Source organism: Anomalospiza imberbis, chromosome 21 (genome assembly GCF_031753505.1).
Source record: "Anomalospiza imberbis isolate Cuckoo-Finch-1a 21T00152 chromosome 21, ASM3175350v1, whole genome shotgun sequence".
Lineage (NCBI taxonomy): Eukaryota > Metazoa > Chordata > Aves > Passeriformes > Viduidae > Anomalospiza > Anomalospiza imberbis.
The window spans coordinates 2,588,921-2,606,889 of NC_089701.1; the positions used below are offsets into that span (position 1 = coordinate 2,588,921).

Consider the following 17,969-nt stretch of genomic DNA (forward strand, 5'->3'; position numbering starts at 1 on the left):
CATGGCTATTTTGGCTTTTCCTGCTCTCACCAACGTGACTCCATCTCTGGGGTGTCGATGGCAGGGACAGCAGTGCCCAAGGTCAGGGGACATGGGCTCAGTGTCCCCATCAGAGCAGCACAGCCCCGAGGGCTGGCCAGGGCTGTGCTGGTGTGTGGCTGGCTGTTCATGCTGATGGATTCCTGCTCTTTGCTGTAAATGCTGAGCTCCACTCCATAGTTCAGGCAGGGTCGTGGATTCCAGGGGTTCCGTGGGGAGGATGGAGCAAGCAGGAGCTGTGGGGTCAGGTGTGAGCGCTCCTGCTCCCCCTGCAGTGTCCTTGGGAGGGTGTGAGGTCACCTCTCCTTCAGAGTGTTCTGGATGCAATCCCTCTGCTCTGTCCCACTGGGCTACAGCCCTGGGAGAGGCTCCCGTGCTTTGTGCTGTGGTGGGAGTGAGAAGGAGTAAGGAGTAAACCCATGGAGTGAACCCTGGCCTCTCCAGCATCCTCTCGGTGTTGTCTCTGCCAGAGATGCCTTCAAAGCCAGCACAGCCCCCCTGGTACCACATTTCCAGGAGCCCCTGTCCAGTGCCTCTCACTGAGCTGTGTGTTGGGGCACAGGAGCACCCACCTTGGTTCTGGAGCACTGCAGGAATGCTGCTCCCTGCTCACCCTGCTCTCTCCAGTGTGTCTCTCACTCCTGCATTTCATCTCCTCTGGTTTCATCTCCCAAGCTCTTGTTTATTCCTTTGTATACCAGACTGAATTCTCTTTCTCCCAGGCTGGGTTTCACCCTGAAGGTGCTGTAATTGAGTCATCTCTCCTGTTGTCATGCACTGAGCACTGTGAGGGCTCCAACCAAGGCACTGCAAGGCACTTTCGACTTCTGATTTATATTTGTGGCTGCTTTTTAAGATGTGGACACTGGCCTGGCTGTGCTGGTGCCATCAACATGGCAACAAATCTGTCCTTCCTTCTTCTCAGTGTTCCTGTTTGGGATCTCTGTCACCTCTGTTTCCCCACACCTGGGCTGTCAGTGCTGTATTTCTGTGTCTGTGGGAGCACTGAGCACGAGCCCCACGTTTACTGTGCTCCTGTGCCTCTCCTGCTCTGTGGGTAGGAGCCAACAGAGCTCCACGAAAACCTGAGCCAGGCAGTGGCTGCAGTGACTGTTTCTTGCTTTCCCAAGGACCAGAATGGGGACAGCCACCACGTGGGAGAGCTGAAGATCTCAGGGAAGGAGTTCCTGTCATTACCTGCGAGAGCCAGGAAACACCGGGAGCACCAGTCCAGCTCGGAGAGGAAACCCCAGGGATCAAGTGCCTCCGCTCAGGGTGCTGGGGAGGTCCGAGTGCAGGTGCCACAGTCGGTAGGAAGAAGATTTTAATCTCCAGTGCTGATCTGGGAGTTCCTCATGTTTGTTTTTGCCTCATTTCCAGCCGGGTGTGGGGGTGGCAGTGGGGACTTTTGGCTGGAAAAGAGATTCTGTAGCTGTGCTCTGTTTGTTGGCTCTGGGGGCAGCTGTGGGCAAATGCTTTTGTCTTTCTGAGCCTCAGCACCACTGTCCTTTTAGCAGAGCAGTGGTTCCAGTCTCCATCACAAACTGTGTCTCAGTGGTGACATTTATAACCTTCTCTTGAGGGTTCTCGTGAGTCTAGAGCTGAGCTTAGCTGAGTTCAGGATTATCAGGATGGGATGCCTTGAATCCCAGAAAAGCACAGCAGTTTGGGTGCTTTGTGGAGCTTGAATTGGTCAGCTCCTGGAGTTCATGAGGAGTGGGATTGGTGCCTTCAAACAGCAGAGCCCTTCCCAGGTCTTTGGTGCTGGTTGCCTTTGCCAAACGTGGGACTGTAGGTGTTCTGCCTCGTGTTCTGATCACACCGGTGCTCAATGTGCACTGTGGTCTCTTAGAATTCATCAGAGACGGTAGAAATCATCATCCAGGAGCTTTTCTTTGGAAGCAGCAGAGATGGAGCTCATTTCCTCAAGAGCTGGCCCTGATGTTGGTGATGTCCGGGTTACTGGTGCTGTGTGAGGAGCTCTGAGCAGTCCGTGCTCGGCTCCCTGGAGGATGGTGAGGATCCATGTCCTGGGGAGCTCCCCAGATGCCTTTTTGCTTTTTTTAACCTGACAGTTCTGCTGGTTTTGGGCCGTTCCCTTCCGCTGCTGTTGATGTTTGTTGTGACACACGGCAAACACAAATACTGGGGAGCTTTCCTGCAGCTGTGCTGGGTTTGTTCCCAGCCCTGGAAGCAGGGCTCACACCCACAATGATTCTGGCACGTTTCTGGATCGTGGGAGGGGGCTTGGAGGTGTTTGAACTCGGTGATCTCAGGTGAGAAAGCCCCAGATCCTCAGCTTGTTGCCAGGAGAGACGAAGCGTAACGGGAAGGATCAATGATCTCATGGGTGCTGGGAAGTGTTTAGGTTTTTGCTTTACACTGGGTCTCTAGCACACTATCACAGTTCTGTGATCATGCAGAGATTCCAGATGGAATAACTCCAAGCCAGAAAAGATAGGTCTATTTTTTTTTCCCTTGGCATTTAAGAAGAAACAAAATTAAATATTTTCCTGCTGGCTAAGAAAGAGTCAGAGCTGCAGAGCTTGGGATGAAGCCTGGCTGTGGAGTGGGGATGCTTGAAGGTGATTCTGGCTCTGAGTCCTTTGTTCCTCAGCTGTGGATCATGGGGAGAACATACCCCGCTGTACCTGTGTACATGGGTGTGTGGACACACCCTTTTTTTACCACAGACATCCCTGATTTTCAGTTCTCTGGCCACTGGAGACCAGATTTTTTACACCAACTGGGGTTTTTAAATTTTTTTTTAGACTTCTCTGAGCTCGTTCTTCATTCCCAACAGTGTTTGTGGAAGTGGTCTGCTGGGAAAAACATTTCCTACAGCTCACCGGTGCACACATGGTCAGTGAGAAGGAAAACAAAGCTCATCTGAGCCAGAGAGGAGACAGCAGCATGGGGGCACACAAGGCAATACAAAGAGAGAAAAAATCCACTTCTGCCAGAAATAGCCTTGTATTTTTAACTCAGACATTCAGCCAGAGACCAAACAAAAGCCACGCTCCAGCAAGAGCTGGGAACAGCATTCCTGAGGAGTGTAGCTGTGGATCCATGGGCTGTGTCTGAAAAAAGGCCCCGTGGGGCTTTGCCAGCCACTGGTGGCCCCTTGGCAGCACAGGTGGGGTTTGGGGAGAGGCCAGAGGGCTCTGTGGTGGCTCTGGGGGACACGACGGGGTCACTTCAGGGCAGCTTTGTTGTGTTGGTGCTCCCAGCTTGGCCAGGCTGACTCTGCAGCACGGGCCAGACCTCGGGGTGTTCAAAGTCAGCGTCCTCCTGTGGGTTTTGCCATGAGCAAAGCAACCCCTCTGTGTTCTGCTGTCATGGGGGAGATGAAAAGCTGCAGTTCCAGCCATGGGAGCCTTTGCAGTCAAAGGGAGCAAACCCCACCCCAGTGGGAGAGAAGCTTTTCCAGGTGAGGCTGTTCAAACAACCCCTCCAGATTCCTCACTTTGCAAGGAAAAAAAAGCAAAAATTCTCTTTAATCCATTGGTAAACTGTGAGTCCTTAGTTAGAGGTGATCTCTGAAGGTTGATCTGGGGTGCCACAATCCCTGCTGTCCATGGCAGAGGAGAATCCAGACTGTGAGCAGGGAAAAAACTCATCCCAGTATTGTAAATGCAGGTGAACCCGGTGGGAGGAAATGCTGATGTCTGACTCTTGTTTTAAGGCTGAATGATTTCTTTATTGTAACTATGCTATAATACATTAATATACTATTTAAAGGAGATACTAAAACTACATACTTACTTTTTCTAACTACCATATCTAACTCACAACTCGTGCCCCTCTCTGAGAGTGCAGCCCCAGGTGGGTTGGATTGGCCATCAGCTCAAACAATCCTCACCAGAATCCAATCAAGCAATCACCCCAGGTAAACAATTCTCCAAACACATTCCACATGGAAAAACAAGGAGCAGAAATAAAATTTTTCTCTTTCTTCTTTCTGTGCTCCTCTATAAAAAAATCCTGAGAGAAGGAAAAATGTCCCAGGTCCAGCAGTGGCTCTGGGTGAGCCCTGCTGCCAGCACTGCCCTGACCTCCACCCCAAGGGCAGGTCCAGGCTGGGGAGGTCCTGGGGGCGAGGTGCCTGACTCAGAGCTCCTGGATTCACCACCCATCCATCCCCTGCCTGTTGTTTACCTCCCTCTCCCCCACGGGGTGATGGGGTAATGCTGCTCGCCTGCCTCCCCCGGGGAGGTTCCAGAGGCGTGATGATGGCTGTGAAGTTGTTGGAGCTTCGGATGGCAGGAGCCCTGGTGGTTGTTATTAGCATTGGTGATGATGCTGCTAATTACCGAGCTGCTGGGAAACTCCCCTTGGGAGGAGGCGGCGGAGGGGAGGCAGGGAAAAGTGAAGTGAGCAGGGGATGGAGAGGAGCCTGTCCCTCCTGGCAGCTCTGTGGGGCCCTGAGAGGAGGGCTCAGCCTGCAGGAGAAGCCGTGGGGATGCTGGGATGGATGGGAGAAGCCATGGCCCAGCTGCTGCGGAAGGTAGGAGAGCGTGGCAGGTCCCCCTGTGCCTCACCTTCCTGCCACTGCTCTGCAAGACGCTGCTGGTGAATGTGGTGCTCCTGCAGGAGGGTCCTGACCCTGCTGGGGCAGACAGGGACTTCCTTACCCTTCCCAGGGCCCCCTGAAGTGGGGGGATTTCCCAGCCATGGCTGGTGGTCACTTGGAGGAGAAGGACCAGCCCTGCCAGGGTGTGGGGATGAGCAGGGACAGGGTCCTGTTCACCTGGGAGCCCAGGTGTGCAGCTGCCCTGGGGATACTCAGGGCTGTGAGTGCTCTGGGAGAAGCTGATGAGGGTGAGGTGCTTTTGGTCACGTTTTTGCTCTGTTGTAGCAGAGCCCTGAGCAAAAGTGGCTGCATTAAAGCTCTGTCCCTGTGCCTGCAGTCATGGGCAGCCAGATCCAAGTCCCTCCAAATCCCTCCCTGGGACTCGTGCAGTGCACACCTTTCTGAATTTCCTCTCTTTTAAAAGGAACATCAAAGCAGGGGTTTTGTACTACATGAAACTTGCAGACATCAAAGGCTTGCTCATAAATGTAACCCCTCTCTCCACTGTGCTGAAGGTCAGAATGCTCCAGCTTGGGTTTGACTTGGTAGCAGATGTGTTTTAGGGGGTTTTTAGAAGGTTACTGGAAGGATGGGATTTTTCTCACGCTTCAGAAATATCAGAGATTGTGTCCCTCACCCTCCCCTGTGCAGAAAGGAGAGGGCCCATGGAAGAAAGGGACTGTGTATTCTGGAAAAGACTTCTGGGGACCTGCCCCAGTTCTGGGCCTGTGTTTGAGGTCAGAGGTCTTTGAGGTCAAGGGGACTGAGGATGAGCCAGAGTTCAAGGGCTAAAAGACTTCATTGTGTCCAGGTCCAACAGCTGGAGCAAAACCCAGGGAGCGAGGTAAGGCTCAAGCCCACCCCTCACTGGAAATGCTCCTGATGCTGGGGACTCTCCCCTTCCCAGGGAAGGATTCCTCACTCTCCAGACCTGTCCCCCACCCTGTCCTCAGCCAAGCCCATTTATAGTCAAGGGAAAGAGGAGCTGTGTTTGATTGCAGTGACGACTTGCAGGGATGGCTTGCTGATGTATTCAGACACTGAACGATTTTCAAGCACTCTGCATGGCCAAACATTCCCTGGAACAAATGTTTTTATAAGGCCTTTTTTATGATGACAGTGAGAAGCAGCCATAAAAGAGAGGAATTTTTTGTAGGTCATACATCCCCACCCCCAGAGGCAGGTTGCCAGAGTTGTTTTGATGGTTTTCTGTCTCAGGATTTCTTGGGGGATTGTTGGGTTGCAGGATGCTCGTGGTTGACCCTCTGAGGGTCAGCCCTGGGGGCAGTGGCAGGGAGGAGACCTGGAGGATCCTGCCTCTCCCTGCTGAATCAGGGCTTGTCCAGGCAGCTCTTGGCTGTCAGGTGTCCCCATCCCTCCCCTGTGACTTCACTGGGAACTGCAGAATGGGCTGGATGGCTGCTGGGGTGCAGGGATGTGTCAGCCTCGGGGGCTTCTGGCCCCACAGCATCATTTCCCTGGTTGCCTTGTGTTGTTTGAGGGGAGATTGGCACTTCCCCATTTCCCTCTGGAGCTGGGATTTGGGGTTTACACCAGGCAGCCTTCGCTGCTCTGTGGTGCCTGTGCATCTTCCCTGTTTTAACATCAGCTTGGTCCCTGCTTCTTCTTCCTGGTGTGTGAATCCCACAACACAGGGGCAGTGCAAATCACACCCTCCCTCATCCCACAGCCTCCACGTTTGCTCAGCTGCAGGGGTGTAATTATGCCATTAGTGCTGGTCAGACTTTTGCTGTAAACGTGCTCTGAGAGCCAGGGAGAAGCCGGAGACAGGGAGAGAGGAGAGGCAGCTGCTGCTAAATTTAAGACTGTTCCTATGACACCTGGAGGCTGCTGTGGTGGTGTCAGTCCTCTTGGAAGTGAGCAGGTAAACACGGAGCCGTGCCTTGTTTTGGGAGTGCTTTATCTCCCTGTTCAGCTGGTGGGACCTTCCAGAGTGCTCGGGGCAGGGAGGCTGTGCTGGTTCCTAGCTGGAGGCAGGATGTGCAGGAAAACCTGGAGAGCTCCAGCCTGACAGGTATGGGGAGGCTCTTCCAGGGATTTGGGCTGTTGGGAGAAGCAGTCAGGGACGTCTCCCCAGAGTCATCTTAAATTGTCTGACCTGTCTTTCTCTCTGAGTCTCTTTGCTAAGCTGTAGGGTCCTTCTCATCTCCTGTTCTCTGGCTCAGGTGGGCTCCTTGCACAGGTGCTGCACAAGCCAGGAGAGGTGTAAGAACTGCTCTCCCAAATATTGAGGTGCAGCAGAGCCAGAGTTCTGCAGAGCCCTGACAGTAATTCTTCTGTGTAACTTTGGTCCTGGGAGGCTGGGAAATAAACGTGGGGATAGAAAACCTCTGCAAAGAGTGGCTGCACGGCGAAGGTGGGGGGAGGCAGCAGCATTTTCTGGCTTGTGCTGCCTCTGCTGCATTCGTTGCCTCAGAGGCAAATTATCAGTTTCTTCCTTGAATATGAACAGCTGCCAGGTAATGAATTCCCCCTCTCTGTTTTATAATGGCATTAAAATTGGGATTTGCCTTAGTTTTCTCTGTAATTATCCAATGAGCCTGTGTGAGTGAGAGGGAGGCAGGGCAGAGCTGGCTCTGCTGCAGGTGAGTGTCGTGCCTGGGAGATTGAACTTGGGAATGGCCCTTCCTGAGGGGCAGATCCAAGGGATTGAATTTGGGAATGGCCCTTCCTGAGGGGCAGATCCAAGGGACTGAACTTGGGAATGGCCCTTCCTGAGAAGGCAGGAAACTTCCATGTGCTCCCTGGCACAGGGCTGGTGTTGGCAGGGCAGTGCCTGTCTGGGCTGCAGGGATCAGAGTCCCTGATCTCCCTTTGGGATATTTCTGTTGCTTGCACACCCTCTTTCTGTGTTTTCCCTCCTCCCAGGCTGAGGTCAGGCTGTGGATCAAAGCTGAGCCTTGTGGAAGGAGATGGGAGACGGGGTTTGTACAAGCCTGTGCCTGTGCACCAGCCACACACAGGGGAGAGAACCCACGGGCTGTGCCACGTGCAGGAGGCCGTCCAAGCCCTGGCATCTGCAGGGGTGACACCAAGGACACCCAGGGTCTGGGTGTTTCTCTGGTTGAGGATCAGGGACTTCTTATTCCATTCTTAACATGTGGAAGCCAGCTCTGGAGCTAAAAAACTGTGAGGAAAAGCCTCTTGCCAGAGGAATGTGCTCTAGGAAGGAGGTAAAAACTGAGCTGGTTGTCCAAGGCCACCCAGCAGACTCGTGCTGGAAGCCTGAAGGTCAATGAGCCAGGCTGGAGGTGACAAACCAGGCTCCCCAAATCCATTCTTGTCCTGTTGACTCACTGTAACTGAGTTTGCAGTTATTGGCACTTTGAAACCGTAATTGAGGTCTGCTTTCCACCTTGCACAACCTTTTCTCCCGGCAAACTGTCAGCCATCAAGTGGGATGAGACCGTAAAAGAGATGTTACACTCACCATTTCCTAGAAACTGTCACTTTAAAGAGAACAGCACAGAAAAAAAGGATGAATTGAAGCCAAACCCAGAGCGATAACCCCCCAAATGTTTGATTTCTCTCAAAATCTGGAACTTTTCATTCCTTTCTTGGATCTCTGCTGTGCCTGGGGCACCTTGTGCCTTCACAGTTCTGGCCTCTGGCATTTATTAAACTTCACATGGCAGAAGAGCTTAAAAAAATATCATAGCCCAGGTTGTCTTTGGATGGAAATCAGCCTAACTGGGCTTAAATCCCTGGAGCTGGGGTGACACCAGATGACAAGGGGGCCTCTGGTGACTCGGGGCTGTGTTTGATTTTCTTGCACAGCCATCCCTGAGCTCCCAGCTGTGGCTGTGGGGTCTGGCTTGGATGGATCCAGCAGGTCCCTGTGCTGGGAAGGGATCATGGTCTGGCTGTGCTTGCTGGGGCTACCTAAAGAATCCTTTCTGCACCAGTAACTTGTGTTTCTCTTTCTGTAAATTGTATTGAAAACCAGGAAATGCTGCTGCTGTTGTTTTCAGGGTTTCACTGAAGGACAGAGCTGTATAACCAGACCAGCTCTATCTGAGCCTTATCTTTGATTGTGGCTGTTTTCAGCTGCTGAGCAGAGCTGGAGGCTCCCCCAGAGGACACAAACACAGCAGAGCCTTGGGGCAGATTTGGGTTTTGTCTGTTATTGCCCTGTTTTGGGGAGACCAGATCACCCCCAGAGAGCAGCCACTGGGGCATCCTGCCCAGAGGCCGCCCTGCTGCCTTCACTGGCACCAGGCAGCTCCATCCCTGGAGTTTGTGGACAGGGAGAAGAGGGTTCAAGTGACCTCCTCAGGGGACAGGTTGTTCCTTAAGTCACTGCTTTTGGCTAGACACTGTCCCATCAATGCAGTCCTCTCCTCTGGTTTTAGGGTGGCCTTGGGGCGAGCAGAGGCTTTAGGGTCACTCTGAGCTGTCCTTGCCATCTGTACTTAGGGTGCAGGAAACTGAGGCTCCCTGGGAGCTGGCTGAGGGTCTGCATGGCTGCAAGAGAAGGATGAGAATCCATGAATCCAGGAGGGTTTAAGGGCTGTTTCTTGGAGCTCTCCTGATGAAACCTGCTGTGGCAGCAAGAAGGTTCCCCTGTCCCCAGATGGGTGTGAAGGCAGCTGAGGGGGGCAGAATGAGAGGGGCAGGCAGCAATTCCCATCTGGACAGAAGGTATCCCTGGACATCTGGACAGAAGGTGTCCCTGGACATCTGGACAGAAGCTGTCCCTGGTTTGGGCACTGGCTGCAGGCTGGGCACAGGCTGTGTCAGGTTAACGTGGCCTCTGCTCACATCTCACCTTCAGCATCCACATTTCCCATTAGCTGTGCTATTTTTAAGCCTCCCTAGGCAGTTAACACCAATTAATCTGAAAGAGCCCAAATAATGGTTTTTCAGAGCCCCTGGCTCCTTCCCCTTCCCTGTGTGGCCCCAGAAGCCCTGGCAGAGCTGAGCCCAGTGAGGTGCTCTGAGTGCAGGGGTGGCTGGAGAGGCTCCCCTGGGGAGATGTGCAATTAGAGCAGGGCCCCAAACCATCCCATGGATCCAATTTTTCCAGCTTGGATCGTGCTGTTTGTGCCACAGGGGAAGTTCCAGCTCCCTGCAGTGCTCATTGCAGAGCAGTCGATGCAGCCCTGTCTGGGAGCCAGCAGAGCCAGGCTCTGCCTGTGCCTGGGTGCAGGAGGTGCCTCTCCCCTGGGACCTGCAGGAAAGTCCCAGGAGGATTTTTTCAAGTGTCTAAAGCCACTTGAATCCCAGTGTTCTCTGGGCTCTGTCACATGGAGCAAACCCCAAACAGGGTGTAGTTTCATCCTGCCCTTTGCAGGTACCAGAGCTGGAGATGCTTTTGGCTGATAGGAGAAGCTGCTCCTGCCTTTGCATGTGATTTTTGTCTTGCCTGTTTCAACTCTCCTGAGCAGGTCAGACAGACCATGGCTGCAGTGGCAAACCCACAGGTACCAGCCCCAGGAGCCCTCCCTGCCCCAGCAGGGCCAGGATTTCGTGTTTTGTGGGGTGCCTTGCACAACAAGGCCTTGATCTCGAACGCGGCCTTCAGGCATTTCTGGGCTGTGAGTAAATAATAATTAAGATCTGGGCGTGTGCTGAGCAGGGGGTGTTTATGTGCAGGCTGATGTGTTATGGGTGCTGATGTGGATGGGTGTGCACAGCCCCACCACCCCTGGGGAAGGTGCTGCATCTGCTCAGCTCCTTCTTAAAACCTCGCTGCGCTCAGAGCAAGTAGGTGTCTAAACAAAAGTCTGATTCAAGGAAGCAGCACAATTTTGGCAATCCAGAGACGAGCAGGCTTTTTTTGCAAAGCGTTTTCAAAGCAAACTGTCAGGAGGTTCCAATGTGAGGTGCAGGGAGTGCAAGGGATGGGGAGAGCAGGGCACCTCTGAGCTGGAGCACTGGACTGTCTCCATCACCGAAGAGCAGCTCACCTGCCCTGCTCCGTGGGGCTTGGAGTGGGGAGGTGGATAGAGAAAGTGCTCTATATATTAACCTTGTGCTAATTAACCAGGAATATGGGTTATACCCTTTCAAGCAACGGAGTTATTTCAGTTTAGCAAATTAGTGCTGCTCAGCTGAGACTCCACGGCTGAGCACGGTCCTGGTTCCACCCCTCTCCAAGTGCAGAGTCAATCACTGCAGTGAGCTGTAGCCAAAACCCTGTGTTTTACTTCTTTGGGTGTGTGCTGGTGTGCCCAGCCAGGTACCACAGCCCTGGGTGAGAGCTACACACCCCAAAAACTTACTGCTTGCTGTCGTCCACCTCCAGCCTGAGTTGTTCCAAGCAGTAGTTCAAGTTCGCTCCCAGTTTTGGTGTTTAAGGGATCCCCCAGGTTTTTGATGGGCCATTCTGACCTCTGTAGCCACTCGTCTTCTCCAGAGACTGAGCTGGAGTGAGAATGCTTCTACCTGGTGTCCTTGGTTAGTGAAACAAGCTCCAGGTGCTAAATCCAGGCTGGTGTGTTTCTGTTAAATAGTGCCAGGGAAACCCAGCCTGGCGTGGTAAATGCTGTCAAAATCCATGTGGAAAAGTTGCTACATTAACTGCAGATGATTGTTTGGATACGCAGAAGAGAAACCAGGAGTAATTCCCCCTGATCTCAGCAGCGAGGGCTGGACTGATCTTTCAGGACAGGTTGTTGTGTAGCTGTAAATCCCGTGTTAACGTGGCTGTGGCACAAAGTGGCTCGATCTGGTCACGGTGGCAGTGGCTCCCAGACAGATCAGCACGGCGAGCAGCAGAGGTGTCAATAACACTTGAGCCAGACACCCCCGGGGCTCCCTCCAAATGCAATCAGAAATGATATTGTCACCTGCTGTGAGCCACAGCCCTGTGCTTGAGCCGTGTGTGGCAGCAGGGCACGGTCCCAACAGGTCAGCACTTACTGTATTTCGGAAGGAGGGAGCGTGGGTGAGTTATTTTGATTTTGTTTGGAACAATAAAACCCGAGTTATTTGAAATCTTAACAACAGAACCAGCTTTTAGCACCGGCGTTTATAGGGATGAGTGGGCGAGTTGTTTAAAGGGAAAAAAAAATCTTTGAAAACTGTCCAAGTGAGGGTGATAATTTCATGCTCCAAGGGAAGCGTGTGCACGTCCCGGGCCTGGGCAGGGTGTGGATGGGCTGTGCCAGGGGCTGGGCACAGCAGAGTGCCGGGCACACGTGTGCCCAGGGCACGCTCAGCTCCCTGAGCTCCAACCTGACATTGTAGGTGGTGTCTCTGCAGATCACAGATGTCTCACTCATTATTCTTTGCTGCATCCTAAACTCAGAGGGAAAATGTCATTTCCTCATGTTGCTCCAAGCGCCGACCTCCTGCGTGTGGGCTCTCCCCCTCTGTTATACCCCTTTTCTGCCTTTCCCTCTGTACCAGCTGCAGATTTCCCCTTCCAGAGCTCTCCAGAGGTGGCTCAGCTCTTCAGATCAGGGCGGGGTCCCCGTCCTGGTTCATTCCCCTGCTGCCCCTCTCTGTCCATGGATCCCCTGATCTCAGCTCCAGTGGGAAGGGGCTGCAGCACCAGCACTGAGCTCACAGGAGCTGAGGCTGTGCCCTGCCCTCCCTCAACCCTTCTCTTCCTCGTCAGTCTGGGCCAGGTACTGAGCTAGGAGTCCTGATCTCAGGTCCCACACAGTTTCCATCTTTCTCTGGAAATTACTGTGTGACCCCTGGAAATGAATTTACTGGTGTGGAACAGCATGGGCAGTTCCCCAGAGCTGCATTTTTTGTTCAGGTTAAAGCAATTTCCTACTTTTGCAGTGAAAAATGGGAATGAAGGACAAGTGTGGACAGAGAGCCAAGAGTGCCAGTGGGGCTCTGTCCCCATTTTGCCCCTTTGGAAAAGTGCTTTTCTTCCCAGTGCCCCATTTCTCTGTCAGTAGTTCCCATTTCACAAACGTGAGGTAAGAACAGCTCTTTGGCTGCTGCATGGCTTTTCCATCTTTCCCTGTTTAAAACTCTGTTGCAATTAGAAATTTCCCTCTGTCGAGCAGTGTTACACTTAAATCAAGAGATGCTTATGGCTGAGCAGCCTAGGCTCTTGCAGTAAGACAAAAAAACCACACGTATCTAATAATAAGAGGAGCAGGAGGACTATCAGGAGCTAAAAATGCTCCTTCAGTATTTTGGTGCTTTAAATCCAAACGCTCAGAGTGTGTCTGTGTGTGCAACAGAGCGTGTGCTGCCGCGGTGCCTGTGCCTGCGGAGCCGAGCGTGTTTGCAGATGTAGTTTGGGAGAATCGATCCCAATCTATTTTTAAGGAAAAGTGAGCGTGGCGGGTGGGAGGTGAGGAGGTGGAAGGGAAGCTAAATATTCACGTAGCTGCACTGTGTGTTTAAGAGCATCATCTAATAACGGGAGGATCGTGGCAGCGAGGTGAGGGAGGCAGGAGCCTTCTCTGGAGCCCCCCCCCGTCGTGCCAGGGCACGGAGCGGCTCCGGGAGGAGGTGGCAGCGGGGCTGTCGCTTTAAGCCTCGGCTCGCACCCAGCGGGTCACCGGCGACGCTCGGCGGGGCCGGGAGAGCCTCGGGCAGCTGGAGCATCCAGCGGCGGCAGCGCTGCTGCCCGCGGACATGTGAGAGCCGGAGCCCGGGGAGAGCCGGAGCCCGGGGAGAGCCGGCTGCTGAGGTCAGTGGGGGAAACTGCGGTTTGGTCGCGAGTCCTTCTTCTCTGAAATGGGAGCATCGGGAGGAGGAGGTGGATACGGAGACACGGAGGATTCACTCAGGCCGGATGTGTGCTCGGGGGTTTAAAGTTTTCAGGTAGCTCCGGTGTGAACTTTTTATTGTTAATATTGCTGCAGCGGTGCTCAGGCTGCTCCGCGTGTGCTGTGTGTCACAGCACAGGGTGGGCGGTGGGTCCCTGAGCCTGGCCGTGCTCGGGGGGGGGGACACGGGGTGTCTGTCACCAGCCCTGCCCCGCGGGGGGAGCGGGGCAGCAGCGCCCAGGGATTGGCACGGAAAGGGACGCGGTGTCCTGAGCAAAGACCGGGCGACTTTTACAGCTCTGCTGCCTCTGAAGCTGAGAGGAGTGGGGACTCAGCCGAGGAGCTGGTGGCTGGGGACAGGGACAGCCCCACTCCGGAGCACAGGGACGATTCTTCAGGCATTTCACCTCCTGGTAAAACAGGCTGTGGATTTCAGCCAGGGATTTCCTTCCACTCCTCTCCTCCAGCCCCCGCTTGCCTCTCTGCAAACCTCCCCCTCAGAGCCTTTCTCCAGGTGAGGTTGGGAAGGTCAGTGCCTGATGTTTTTGGGGTTTGAGGTGCTGGCTGTGCCAGAGGTGCAGCCCCCACCGTGAGTTCTCCGGGGTGAGGTGTGGGGTGGTGCAGGATAAAGAAAAGCCGGGTGCAGGGGACTGACTGACAGCCCTGGATGAGGTGCTCCCGGCACTGGTGGTCCCCAGCAGCACCAGCCCTGCTCCTGCCTGGAGATTTTGAGGTCGGCTGCCCTGAAAAGAGGAGAGGTAAGGAGCGGTGACATGTGTGGTTCACAGGGGAGAGGCAGATAGGGCAGGGCATGTGGGCACAGATGTGTGGGCATGGATAACTGCCAGGCCTGGGGCAGGTAAGCACCTGCTTGGGCAAGGGCACAGATTTCCAAGGACTGTCCACAGGGGAGAACTTGGTCCTGGGGACTGATTGCTGGGTCCTGTCCCAGCTCTCTTACTGTGGGACGTGGTCAGGTCACTTCATCTCCAGGTTGTGTCCTTCCTGAAATAAGGTGGAATTGTGGTGGGCACTTTTAAATGCCGAGGCAGCGCGCCCTGAGGGGGTGACAGTGACAGCTGCTGAACCCGCCGCCCTCCTCGCTCTCGTCCCTGACCTGGGCACTCTCCAGACACCTTCAGGCAGCAGCTCCTGAGCTGGATCTGCTGTACCAGACCTGCCAGGGTCCATCCACCCCTGGGTCCTGCCTGCAGGTCCCAACTGGCTGTCCCCTGGGAGATCTGGACAAAGCTCAAGTGACCCTCGAGCCTGACGGCTCATCCTGCCGTGGGTCACGTCTGCAAGAAGCTGAGCCTGGAGGAGAGCTGGGGAACCAAAGGCAAGTCAGTGCTCTGGGGACACCAGCTGTGAGAGAAGCTGGTCTGACAGAGGGACAAGGTTTGGCCCTTTGGGTGACTCTTGGGTGTCCGTGGTTTGGTTTGGTGGGCGACGCTCCCTCCAAAGGGGACATTCCACCCATGTTTGGGTGACCATGGAATTGCTGAGGGATGTGCCATGACTTGGCCAGCACAGAAATACCTGCTGTGGTCCTTGGAACCTCTGGGGTGCTGTCCCAGAGCAGATCTGACAGGCTTTGGTGGGGCTGAGCAGGGCTGTGGGAAGAGCTGCATCCCGAGCTGCTGTGGGGGCAGCAGGAAGCTGTGGGAGAAGCCGCCACCAGAGCGTTGGGTTGAGGGATCTCTGGCAGCAGATGTTGGTGTAGTGGGGGCACAGCTGGGGGTCTGGGTTGCTCGGGTGTCACAGAGAAATTGGGACAGGGTGCTGATCCCAGGATGGGGCTCGGCAGTGGGAACGTGTCCAAGAAAGGTTCTCTGCAGAGTCCTGGGTGGGCAGCGGGTCCCAGGTGGAAGCCCTGGAGGGCATTTGTGGGCTGAGGCTTCAGGTGTTGGGAGCTGGGAGGTGGTTTAGTTCTTGCAGTGAGGCTTTCTGCCTTTGTTTAATGGCTTTCCTGAATCCCAGTGAAAATGGCCAAGGGGGGTGAGGCACAGGAGTCAGTTCTGACTTTGTTTTGCCTCGCCTGGGATCGCTCCAGCCTTGGCTTCACCTGCACATCTGGAGTGGCCAGGCTGAGGGATTTCCAGAGGAGATACTGCTCCATGTCCTGCACCTCTGGGGCAGAGCTGGTTAGCCCAGGACCTTCTCATCCCAAAACTGTGATAAGTGTTATGGGGTGTGAGAGTTTGTCAGAGAGGAAAATGGGTGGATTTGTGCTTCTCCATGGGGTGTGATGACCTTGGCTTGGAGCTCCCGAGGAGCTGGTGGTCCCAGCCTGCAGGGAGAGGGGACAGTGGCAGAGCAGGCGCCTGTCACACTCTGCAACTGCTTTTTGCTGCCTTTCCAACACCTCGGCTGTGGTTTTACACATCCTGAATCCACCCAGGCAGGTTAAACAGCCTGTTCCTCCAGCAAGGAAACGTGTGCAAAAGCCTGGATGCTTTCCAGTGGCCTGTTTGAGGAGAGGGAGTCCTGCTCCCTGCCAGTCTCAGAAAATGTGAACAAAGCTCTCACCCTCATAAGTGGGACCTCCACCTGCTTGGGATGGTGCCATCCCTGTCCTGCCCGAGGTCAGGGAGCAGGAGCAGAGGCTCCACATTTGTCCTTGTCCCTGTGTGGGCAGAGGTGGGAGTGTCTCTGTGCCTGTGCCAAGGACAAGTGTGTTTGCAGCCAAATCTGCCCTGGAGGGATCTCTGCAGTGCCAGCAGCCCCCGGGTCCCTCTGCCCCGTGCAGATGGGGTTGGTTTTACTCCTTGTGACAGCGTCTGGCTGCCACAGGAAGGTGACAGTCGGCAGAATTTGGGCAGTTGCAGTGCTGGAGGCAGAGGATGAGGGATGAGGCCAGACAGGGACACCGGCCATGAGGTGAGAAGTGGTCTCAGGGCTGGACACCGAAGCTGGTGCCCAGGAGCCATTTGGGGATGTGGCTGTGTGTCTGTGCTGTGGCAGGGCTGTTGCTCAGCCCCATGAGGAGATGCCCTGGCTCTTGGGAAGCCTCCTGACCCTGGCTGTGCCAAGCCCCGGGCGAGCTTCGGAGCAGATGGTGAGCCCCAGGGTGTGATCACACCTCCATCTGCCCTCACAGCTCCTGCCTCGGGTCTGGGAGCAGCCTGGCAGGGAAGGAGCCCAGCACTCCCCGCCGCCGTGTCATATTTGGGCATTTTAATTAGAGAGCTTCAGGCCTGGGGCAGAGTTTGGCTGGAGGGAGCCTGGTGCCCCAGGGCCATCCCGGGCTGGCACAGACCCATGGGCACTGACCTCCTGCCCCTCGGGTGCCACTGGGGAGGTACCAGGCACACAGCCAGCCCTGCCCCACACCTCCATGCTCTGGCTGCTCTTCCTACTGATTCAGAGCATCCTTTTCTCTGCCAGGTGCATTGGGAGCAGGATCCTGACACCCCAAACTGCAGGGTCTCTGCAGGATGTGCTGCGGGGGGATCTGGTCTCAGTGGAGGGGAGCTCTGAGCTGGGGGCTCTGGCATGCACTGCCAGGCTGCTCCTGCTAGCTGGAACTTCCCCCTGGACCCAGGACTGCTCTGGTTTACTCCATGCAGTCGTGGAACAGCGGGAGGGAGGCTCGGTGTGAATGGACCGGTTTCCTCCTCTACCCTGAAATTTGGGTCACACAACCCAGCACAGCAGAGCTGTGAGAGATGTAGTTCACTCTCAGTTCAAGCCCGAGCCAGCTTTGATTTCCGAGGTGCAACTGTTGGTGGTTCAGAGGGTCCACTGGAGCTGTGGCTCCATTAGTGGATCAGCACGTGGCAGGCAGGAGGTGAGAGGGGTTTTTCCCCTCCCTGATCCGCTCCCACATTGCCAATGTTCCTCTCTGGCCTGCTGCTAATTTTGACGCTGCCCTAAATAGAAGCTGAGTGCATCTCATCTGCTTCGCTTAGCATACAGGAAAATTGTTTTCCTTCATCTACCCAATCCAACTTGTGGCTTTAACCCTGTCGGCACAAGTCTCTGCCCACTGCAGAGCTCCCGTGAAGGGCTTTGCCTGCCCCTCCATGGGGAAGAGCTCTGGTGGGAGCTGCACCGTGTGTGGTGGGATTGGGAGGGTTCCCAGGCTGCCCAGAGTGGCCACCAGCAGAGCTGCGAGAGGGACTTTGCTTCACCAGCAGCCCAGGGAATCCCTTGCTCCACTGGAATGTCTGACTGTGTCCTCTCCATCTCTCCGGTGGAATGTGCAGCCCCTCAGGAGGGACCCAGTGCCCATCCTCTCATTGGCCTCTGGCTAGAAAATAGCTCAGATAGACCCAGTTCTAAGAGGTTTTGGTTGCTTTCTGTTGTGGCTTTTCTCCCAGTAACTGGTGGGACCAGCTCGGTGTGTAGGGAATATCCCCAAGCCTGGCAGATGCCCCTCTTATCACTGGCTAATTTTATTTCCCATTCCAAGTGGCTCCTTGGAAGGATCTGTGGTTCCTGCTGCTCTGTCTGCTCCAGATCAGGACACACAGCCCCTCTCCCTGCTGGAAGTGGCTTGGAGAGGCTGCCTCCAACGCAAGCCTCCTGCAGCACAACTTAAATATATCCCTGTCTAGTGCAAGGTGCTCATTTGGAGCTCTTGTGCAAGAACTGTTGTCCTGAAAATCTGTAATTTTGTGGCATTTTCAGCTGGGTAACTGCTACAAGTG

General features: G+C 54.7%; 1 protein-coding gene across 8 annotated transcripts in view; it reads left to right on the forward strand.

Annotated features, from left to right (window-relative positions):
- The window catches only part of GPSM1 (G protein signaling modulator 1), a 102,989-nt gene that overhangs the window by 79,941 nt on the left and 5,079 nt on the right, over positions 1-17,969 (forward strand). For 3 of the 8 annotated variants that reach the window (XM_068211054.1, XM_068211052.1, XM_068211050.1), the window contains exon 11: positions 1,170-1,349. In XM_068211054.1, coding sequence (XP_068067155.1) covers positions 1,170-1,349 — 180 coding nt within the window. Of the gene's footprint in view, positions 1-1,169; positions 1,350-12,418; positions 12,987-13,675; positions 13,832-13,857; positions 14,076-15,611; positions 16,198-17,969 lie in introns of those variants that run through there. The other 5 variants (XM_068211051.1, XM_068211056.1, XM_068211058.1 and 2 more) reach the window with 5 other exon arrangements.